This window comes from Numida meleagris, chromosome 5 (genome assembly GCF_002078875.1).
Source record: "Numida meleagris isolate 19003 breed g44 Domestic line chromosome 5, NumMel1.0, whole genome shotgun sequence".
Taxonomy (NCBI): Eukaryota; Metazoa; Chordata; class Aves; order Galliformes; family Numididae; genus Numida; species Numida meleagris.
The window spans coordinates 43,524,770-43,534,818 of record NC_034413.1 but is presented as its reverse complement, the minus strand read 5'-3'; the positions used below and the strand labels follow the sequence as shown (position 1 = coordinate 43,534,818).

The 10,049-nt window shown below is 40.1% G+C and overlaps 1 protein-coding gene across 7 annotated transcripts in view; it reads left to right on the top strand.

The window, feature by feature from the left end:
* Positions 2,228–10,049, top strand: part of DNAH7 (dynein axonemal heavy chain 7) — a 104,281-nt gene continuing 96,459 nt past the window's right edge. For 4 of the 7 annotated variants that reach the window (XM_021400116.1, XM_021400114.1, XM_021400112.1 and 1 more), the window contains exons 1-8: positions 2,231–2,379; positions 5,620–5,682; positions 6,133–6,241; positions 6,356–6,503; positions 6,871–6,955; positions 7,175–7,355; positions 7,778–7,853; positions 9,853–9,978. In XM_021400116.1, the coding sequence (XP_021255791.1) occupies positions 2,365–2,379; positions 5,620–5,682; positions 6,133–6,241; positions 6,356–6,503; positions 6,871–6,955; positions 7,175–7,355; positions 7,778–7,853; positions 9,853–9,978 (803 nt within the window). In that variant the 5' untranslated portion in view covers positions 2,231–2,364. Of the gene's footprint in view, positions 2,380–2,560; positions 2,621–5,619; positions 5,683–6,132; positions 6,242–6,355; positions 6,504–6,870; positions 6,956–7,174; positions 7,356–7,777; positions 7,854–9,852; positions 9,979–10,049 lie in introns of those variants that run through there. The other 3 variants (XM_021400118.1, XM_021400115.1, XM_021400117.1) reach the window with 3 other exon arrangements.

Genomic DNA, 10,049 nt, shown 5'->3' with positions numbered 1-10,049 from the left:
TTGAATATTTGTTTCCTGTACTGAAAGTTCTTCTAAAGAATGCTGCTCCATCTACTTATTTTTAAGACATCAAAAAAACCTGTTTAATACTACTAGTGACGTGAGACAGCTTGAGATTTCTGCCTTTTCAAAAGGCTTTCTAGTCTAAGAAAGGAGGTGTTAGAAAAATGTATAGTCTAGATTATAGCTGTTCATCTTCCTAACATGACAGCTGTGATTGTACTCTTGCCAAATAAGGTAAGTTACGCTTGGAAAAAATACATTGTAAAGTCAGGGCAAGATAAAAGCATGCAATTTTTTAAGGAATCGGAATCATCCTGTGCCTTACGAACCTGGCAGCTGATTTGAAAAATACTGATGTTGAAAAAATACAAGATAAATCAGTGAATTGAGAGTTTACCTATCAATGGTAAATAACAAAGCTGAACTGCCAGGCCACCTTGCAGTGATGAAAGTATAATGAAAATCCTTAATCAAAAGCAGGTACACAAGTTATGGCATAAAAATTCTTAGCTGGTTAGTCTAATGCATAAAGTGGTCAATGAATCAATCATTTGCTATGACAGTGCTTTTATTGTAATCGCAATACAACGGGAAGATAAAGGATGATTTCTGACCCAGTAACATCTGCGACACAACAGTTGCCCTCCAGTGATGGATGCAATTTACAGCCAGTCAGTAAGTCAGCATGCCTACAGTGACCACAAAGTACTCATGTTTACTTAAGTATTATGATAGTCTTGAGAGTAAATCAGGACTTTAAAATGAAAAAAGGCACTGACAGGTGCCTCTGCAGAAGGGAAAATTAAACCTTCCTGAAATTACTTTAAAATTCTGAGATTTCAGTTTAAAACTAAGCATTGAGCCTGCCATAGTGTTCCACATATAGCTCCCCAGTAACAGGCCTGGCTCAGAGGGCGCTGACAGGTGTTTTCCAGCAGGCTGAGCCCACTGCAGCGTTACCTTTCTGGAGTTACTAGCATGAAGGCACTCTAAGACCCATTTAAAAATCACACAAATTACTTCATGTTCCAACAGCTGCCTCACATCCAACTGAAATCCAAACCTGATCACAGCAAAATGTTAGAGATGATACCAATTGTAGTGGAAAATGCTAAGTCACAGCCTGAAATAGTGATGGAGCACCTGGTGGGAAGACAGGGCCAACCCAGGGGAGCTCAGGTGCAAACAATGCATCTGAGTGACAGGAAGGGATGGAGCCAGGATCCACCCCTTTCCAGACCTCGTTTAAGGGTTGGCAGTGGAGGCAAGGGGATCTCAGTAGAGATCCCTGCCTACTTGAGACCTTCCAAATGTAAGCAGTTTTCCTTCCTGTGATTCTGCATCCATGGCTGCTGCATTTGGGCTTGTTCCCATTTGCTGCAGCCTGGGATTGTGCCACCCTACTATTGTTGCTGTACTTTCCATAACATTACAGCATTGCACCAATTATAGTATTTTACTTGCGTTGGTCAGCGCATCAGCTTAATAATGCAGGGATCAGCTATTCACCACCAGTGAAACTGAAAGAGATTGTTTATTGCTTGTGTACTTGCATAGGGCAGGAGCAGGTTGTTTAAACAGATCTGTTGTGCAAAGGATGGGCTGATTTCAAATTGCAAGACAGGTAAGAGTTCAGAGATTAGTTTATTGAGAATACTTTTAAAAGCACAGCTGAGTTCTATTATGTTTAGTTGGAGTACATGTCGCACAGCTCTGCCTGGACACAAGCAGCTGCATTCCCTCATCTGCTAAGTTAAAAATGAGGAAGGAATGCCTGCTTAAACTGCAGCAAGTAGTACAGTGCAGAGCAATTTAAGCCCCCCTTATTTTCTTGAAGCTGCTACACCAAAAAGGGCATCACCTACATCTTACTAGAAGATATTCTCAATAAATAAAGTTGAAATCTCAGTGAATAAAGTTTAAATTCAGTTTTCTGTAGCTGAAGATACGTTGCAGCAGCTTCAGCCCTCACAGCTGTGCTCCCGCCCCGCTGCTCAGCCAGTAAATTGCACTTCCCCAGCGGCACCTGTTGCGGGCAGCCTCCACGCCACGGCGCTGCCCTCGGAGCGGGATCTGGCTGCATCTTCACGCCGCCGTCTGGGTTACCTGGCCTCGCCCTAACAAAAATGCAACAAACAAAGCACGGGTAAAACGCGCTCTTCAATACAGACCATTTGCTCCAAGCGCGGGGCACGGCGCGCGCGCCCGCGGGCGGAGAGGCGGGGCCGCGCGCTTTCCCCGTGCCGCTCGCGCGCGGCCGTTGAGCTTTGCTGCGCGCGGGGCGCCCAACCCTCACGCTCGTGCACGGCGCTGCGGGGCAACGGCGTCTCCTCAGCGCGGCCGCGCTCCCTCCGAGCGGACATGGGCACCGAGCAGGTACGGGGCTGAGCGGCTGCGGCGCCGTTTTGACACAGTTTGCCGGCTCCTGGGGGCTGCGGGCTGGCCGGGGGTGCCGCTCCGGTGCGGCTGCGGGGGAAGAGGGGTGCGGCGTCCGTGCCGTGAGCTCTTCCAGTCGGAGTTTGTTCGAAGCAACGTTAAGTCCTTGTAACTGCGCCGGTTTCCTCCGGTGGATTCGAGGTTCACCAGTATTTCTTATATTGGGTGTTTTTCTTCTGAGGTGCGTATGACAGGGCGTGTGTTGATGCTTGTCCGGTCCGCGGGGCTCTGAGTGGCTCTCGTTGCTCTGCAGAGTCGCGTTAGAGATGTTGGAATCTCGGGGTTACAGATGGCCGCGTGGAATGTTTCGCTTTTTTTAACAAAATAAAAAAATCCGTGTAACGTTGCATGTGATTAACTTTTCTACTCCTATTACTTGTAGAAAAAAACACTCGGGTTTCTGTTAGTCACTCCTAGCGGGGAATCGGGCCTGCGGTAGGAACCTGCTTTAGCAGGGGATTACGCCCGGTCAGGCGTGTCTGGGGCAGCCCGGCCGCGGCAGCGCAGCCATCGGGCTTAGCAACGGCACAGCGGCGGGGCGCTGCTAACGCTGCCTGCGCTGGGAGCAGGGCATGGGGAGGGCGCGCGCCGTGCCGGCTTCGCTTACAGCTAGTAACTGCACGCGGTTGGATTCGTTGGCTAAACAGCAAAAAAAATATGTATCTGCGCTTTTCATTCTGATAAAAGAGTTTAAGAACAGGTTTAAAGATCGCAAAAAAAAAATTTTTTTTTGTTTATAATTGCAACACCATTTTCGGTCAACATAAATACATTATCTGGGAATTTTCAAATGGAGCATATAGAGTTACAATCAGACATTCAACTCAAAAGTCATCCAGTGCCTCACCACTCTCTGCAAAAAAAAAAACAACAAAACAAAAAACACAAAAAAAAACCAAAAAAAAACCAAAAAAAAAACCAAATAACAACAACAACAAAAAACCTTTTGCTACATTGGCATGACCCAGGTGCAGTTTGTTGAATGTCGTGAGGTTCACCTGGGTCCACTGCTGGAGCCTATCTAGGTCTCTCTGGATATTACCACATCTCTCAGGTGTGTTGACCACACCACACAGCTTGGTGCCCTCTACAAACATGCAGAGGGTGCGCTCCCTGCCACTGTCAATGTAATTGATGAAGATATTAAGGAGTATTGGTGTTAGTGCAGTTCTAAATATCAGTCTCATTACTGGAGAATGAAGAGCGTGTCTATATTCAAAGCTCAGAACCAGCTGAAGTGACTCTGACTCTGGTCCAGCAGTAAGAAAGCTGCTGACAAACCAGGGTCTAGTAGATGTGGGATAGTTAGGAGGCTGGAGGATGGAATGTAGGCAGGAAACTGCTTGTTCCATGGAGAACAGAGTCATAGGATCATTAAGGTTGAAAAAGACCTCTGAGATCATCTAGTCCAAACACTGACCTATCTCCACCATGCCCGCTAACTGTGTTCCTCAGTGCCACATCTACCTTTTTCTTGAACACACCTCCAGGGACAGTGCCTCCGCCACCTACTTGGGCAGCTTGTTCCAGTGCCTCACCGCTCTGTCTGAGAAGTTTTTTCCTAATATCCTGTCATGTTTAGGGGCACTGTAGAGCTGGAGTGAGTTTGCTCCTCTTTCACAAGATGGGCTGTGTATTTGCACAGCAAGCTGGTTTATGAACGGATTAAAAACAGCTGGTATGCATGCCTGTACATACTTTATCACTCTGTCAAATTCCTGAATTTTGACAGATATTTTCTTTGGAACCTGGTTTGACTTTTTGACTTGCAAGTGAATCACTACGGTTTATCCTTCACTGCAAAATTCCTGTAATTGTGTAAGTGTCCAAAACTTGAGAGAGTCCTATAGCACAGCAGCTGCACTGCAAGCCGACTTGTGGAAGGGTAGCTCAGGTACGCTCACACAAGCTTCTGCTGCTTTTCTCTGCTCTACAACCCTTGCATAAGAAACAAAGCACAGTGAGGACAGTTGTGGCATAGATTCAGCGTTACTGCAAGTGCAGCTGCATGAGGAGAGGCAGTGTGGGTGATGCTGGGCACTGGTGCCATGCTGAAGCAGAAGACAAATGGAAGAGCAGCCAAAGGTGCTCATGTTAGCCAGTATTAAATTATTGTACAGCTAGCCTGCCATATTTGCGCACAGTGAGGTGCTGTACTGAAACACGCTCGCCAGGATTCTGGGCATGGTCAGTGGGTGCTTTTGGACAGCCAGCATTTCTGTTAGATGCTGAGGGGTCAGCCTCGTGGAAGGGCAGAGAGTACTGGGCACTCTTTAATGGAAGTTTGTGGGTTAGGATAAAGGACCAATATGTGTTAACTGACAAATCTAAATTAAAAAACTAACTGTACATTTGTATTATCTCTTGGTATCTTTTAATACTTTAATGTTTACACTGGCAAAAATGTACCTCAAATGCTTCCCAGCATAAAATTGATTTTTCCAGGCTGTGATTTGTAAAAGGCATCTGGGAAAGTTAAATTTTACGTGGAAACAGGCTAGAAAGAGTTGGAGAAGTGACATGAAATTGTACGTACAAAAATTATTGTGCAAGTGCTGCTCTGAGAGTTATGCTTCCTATTTTATTCTGTTGGCCCATGATGTCAGAGGCGAATCTTGGTGGTATGGCAGCAGAGTTTGCACCTTCCTACCAGTGACCCGTTACGTGTTGTTGCTGCATGGCAGATGGCAGCAGAGGGGGAGTCTGACAAAATGGTGTCAAAGATAGAATTGAATTCATCCATGTGGAAAAAATGGCACCCACAGACATTGATTGATGCTTGCTGAACATTTATGGAGACCAAACAGTGGATGGGAGCACAGTGAGGAGTGGGTGGGTGGTGCGTTTCAGCAGTGGCGACAATGACAGCGGTCACCTCTGCTGGTGCTGGTTTTTGTGAACAGAGCATGCAGGCTCTTGTTCATCGCTCGTGAAAATGCAGAGCTAACGGTAGTGACTGTGTTGATAAACAGTGTTTTGCAGCTGAGAATTTGTTCTAACAGATAGTGTTACCATACTCTTTGTGTCTGTTGTAGTTTCCATGGAAATAAATAGGAGGCATTACTTGCTGAGCAATCTACGGATTGGAGATGAAAATGGATTTATAGCTTGTTTACAAGCCTAAGTATTCCCAGAAATCTAATATTAATAGTAATTAAAATATTTGTGATTTTTCCCAAGGCCGGTCCAAGTGTCAAAGGGAAGTTTGCAAAAAGGACAGTGAACTTACCACAGTTACCTCAGGTAGTTTTGTTGGATTTTTTTAAGTTTTCATTTTCAAGTATGTGCATGGCAGAGTTATATAAAGAATTCAGAACATACTGAAGTGTAATATGTGTATGTTCTCTGCATTATATACTTGTATTAGTCATATTTAAGTCTTTGGAAATATATCTCAATATTTTCAAAACATTGAAAGTAGAGATTTGAACAAATTTGTAGGCATTTGAAGTAGAAAACTAGAGGGTACACAAATATTTGCATGTAAGTTTAGTATGCTCATCTCTACTGGGCTGAACATTTTGAAGTTGAGGGCAGCATGTAGGTAATAGTTTACTGTATGATTTTTATGCTGCCTTGTTCCTAATATATATTAGGTTATGTTTTTATTTATTTATTTAGATTTAAAATATCTTGAAGCGCTAGTAGCACTTACAATAAGTGTAAAACTAAAACATAAAATATTTATTCCAGGCAAGGTCTCATCCACCATGGCAACAGACTTGTCCTTCATTCCATCTGAGTAAAGAACAGAAAGACGATGAGCCAGATGAGTTTACTGTAAAAAATGAGTATCCATCTGGTAAGGTTAACAGTAGTTGGCGCTACTAAAGAAAGTCTTTCAGAAACATAAGCAAATGTGTAATGCCTTTTGAACTTTTTTTAAAACTTAATTTCAAAATGTGCTTTCTGTGAGGTGAATATTTGAAGGCAAGATGTAAGAGACTCAAGATACAGGATTCTAGAGATAACGAAGCTGAGCCGTCAACTTCTAAACTGCAGAGCAGCAGTCATCTGAAAAAAAGCCAGGAACGTTTCAGAAGTGCTCTTGTTAACATTTTATTGTGAGTTTACTTATCTTTCAAAAACGTACCTTCTCCTGTTGATGTACCCATTTTTTTAGTCTTTTCAAAAATTTTGAAGGTTACAAATCAAAAGAAAATATTTATGTGACTATGAATTATATCACTGACTTTAAAATCTGAACCTTAGCAGGTTGTTTACAAACTTGGTTGCATGCTTCGGTGTTCTTTTTGAATCAAAATATTTTGTGTTCATTGTAAAGTTTTGCCAATCACATTTGTTTTGTGTTGCTTATTCATACCTGATGTGTCGGATGGCTATATAGTGTTTATGCCACTAAAATGTATCTATAGAATGTGATGTTTGGTTGTGATTTTTTCTTTTTCTTTTTTTTTTTTTTTATGTCAGGCAGGAGGACCTCACTGAAGAACCCCTTAGTGAAAACCAGCCTCCAAGAGTGGATTCCTCTACACCAATAGAGAGAGATATTGCGGTAGGGAAAGGCTATTTTCAAGAATATGAAATTTAAAACAGTGCCAGTTATTTATTGTAAATATAGACAGGATGATTGATAAAATGACAGAATTATGAAAACAAAAAAGCACTTGGCACTAATTACATTTATTTTTACAAAATAAGCCCATGCTTCACTGAAACCTGCACTAGTAATTACTATCGTTGGATTTGACCAATGCATTCTTCTGTCCTGCAGAAATACTACTATTACATTCGCCATGGAATTGATACGGCAAATGTAGCCCCACTGGATGAAGCCTGGCTGGATCGTGTCTTAGTTCTAATTCCACAGCATCTGAAAGCATTTGATGAAAGTATACGTTCACTGACTGATGAAATGAAAGAAGACTATTTTCTGAGTGTAAAGAAGGCTATAGGTAGATTTTTAATATTTACTCTTGTTTTATATCCTAAGTTGATAATACGCAGAAGTGTTTGTTCTTGAGCGCTGGTCACTGCTGAGAGCTACCATACGTGAGAGAGCTACCATAAAGTGCTCTCCTAGATGGTAAAGGTGCTCTTTAATGAAAAGAATATGATGTTTTTCTTACCTTTGTAATAGTGAAAGCTAATATTACTCAGTATTTTTCATCTTCCAACAGTTTAACAAGGTATTATTTTCTAAACCCCTATTTAATTGTATGACTTTCTACTAAATCTCTTTTCATGTATTTCCAAGTAAAACCATTCATCTCAATGAGTTGTCCATTTGGACATTTTGTTTATCTTTATTTCCTTGCTAAGTTTATTTTTTATTTTTGTTTTGGCTTTTTTCTTTTTTTTTTAACACCTTTCTCAGTCGACTTTGTTTTAAGAGACACCAGAGAAAAAGATGAAGACAAGAGGAAGGATTCTCTTCTACCTCATCGTGCAGAGTAAGAAAATATATTTATTCAAAAACACTGACTAGAGAGCGGTGATGTAGAATAACATGCATAAAGAATAATCTGAAGTAGTGCTGCTCAGTGATAGCTTGAGCGCTGTGCAAAACAGTAGAAGTAAATATGTTTTAGTTATTAATTATCTCAATTCAAGTAATGTTTATACAACTTCTTTGAGAAAAAAAAAAAAACTTGGAAAAAATGTGTCTACCATGAATAATTGTTTGGAATTAGTTTTGTTTTGCAGCGTTTAACTGGTAAGAAGTCCCACATTTAATCCCGCAGCATTTGAAAATAGGATACGGAAGGGCAAATCATTGCTTTTTGAGGTACATGCTTGAGGTGGTTTGAGGTATATGCTTTCAAATACCAAATGGCAGGCATTAAAGTATACAGAAAGGTGGTTGTAATGGATGTTGCCAAGTCAATTTACATCTTGGAAAGAGAAGTAATGTATAATTAAATAGTTACTGTATCCCCTGATAAGAGGCCATCTTACAGTTTCTGACTGTAGATCTTCCACGCCTGCTAGGAACTGTCATTTTGTAGGACATCTCAGTAGTTTTTATGTAAGCTTATGTCACATCCTTGCTTACTAGACCCAAAGTTCAGCGTTCTCCTACTAGAATAATAATTGGCAAAATGATTTGTTTTCATTAAGAGTACTTGAAACATGGAATTTTCTTCTAGAGAAATATGTCAGGTAGATGTGGAAACTCAGCAAAGTTTTTTAACTTCCTAAAGCCATTTTTTAAAAATCTCCTATAGGATACAGATTAATTGAGAAGTGGATAAAACTTTTATATCAGAATTACCAGTTCCTTGTTGGTGCAGTTTACATAGTTTCACGTGCAGATTTAGGAAATACCTCTGATCAGATTTGTTGTCCAAGCTTGATGTTCAATATGACAAAGCAGTATTTTAGGCTCTAATTATGAGTTCATTGCCACCATACTTTCAGGACATTATCATTTAGAAGGTTATTTCATGATGTGAATATGCAGAAACCACTTAAAGAGGAAATGAAAGGTGTTCATGCAGATCCATAGTGCTCTGATGTGGAGTCTGCATAGTCACATCTCTATATAACCTTTTCCTTTGCTTGGAAACTCATTATCAATCTTGAGATTTGATGAAAAGTATAAGGATCTGAGACAGGTGAAAGTATTGTACTCTATTTTGTGATATCACTGCAAGAACATTCAGAGAGATATGAAACAGTTGCAAGCAATTGAGGACATAAGGTATGTTTTTGTCTATGCAAAACTAAATAGTTCTGTCATTGATTACTGAATGGAATTGTGCAGCTAATTCTGTGAAAAACAGTAGTTACAAATGTGCAATGTAATACAAGTTAAAACAAAAATAGTAAAGGTTGCAATATCTATTTCTTTAATTGTAGTACTCAGTATTTTAATAGTAAAATTCACTTGTCTGCAAAAAATGGGGAATGACCATGTTTAAGTTTTTAAAGCAAAAAAACCCCCTATACATATGTAAAAAAACCTCACCGAAATAGCTTTATGTTCTTAAAAGTTTGAAAGCAGACGAAGTAGATTCATGAATATAGAGCCTTTTTATAAATGTTTACCAATTGAATATGATATGTAGACCTAGACACAGTGTACTACAGAAAAATTTGTATTCATTAGTTGATTATATATATATATGTATGATGATTTAATTATATTCTAATTATAGGGAACCGTGAATAAGCTACAGATCTCTTAAAAGTCCTAAGACCAATATTTCTCTCTTTCTCTCTCTTTTTTTAATATACATTGACCAGTATTTGTTGACAGTATTTTTATTATCTGAATAGAAAGCCAGATTTATCGTCTGAGCTACTTAAGCTATCTAAGATTTTTGAGATGGAAAACAATTATCTTAACGCAAATGTATAAATATTTTGGTTCTTAGAACAACTATGTTCATCCTACTCTGTTTCTTGTATTTTTTTTTATGTGTGTTTGTGTTTTGTTTTGCTTTTTAGAATAGAAGTAGTCCCAAAACCTTGGAGAAAGTCTTTCATATCAGCATACAGTTACATAAAAGAAAACTTGCATGCAATAAATCCTTCAATGCTAGCTGTTCTGAACCTATGGGAGACTTCATTTAAGTAAGTGTTATCTATATCTCTTAGGTTTTCAGATGCTCAATGATTTCAGAATCCGTGTAAGGAAATAGTAG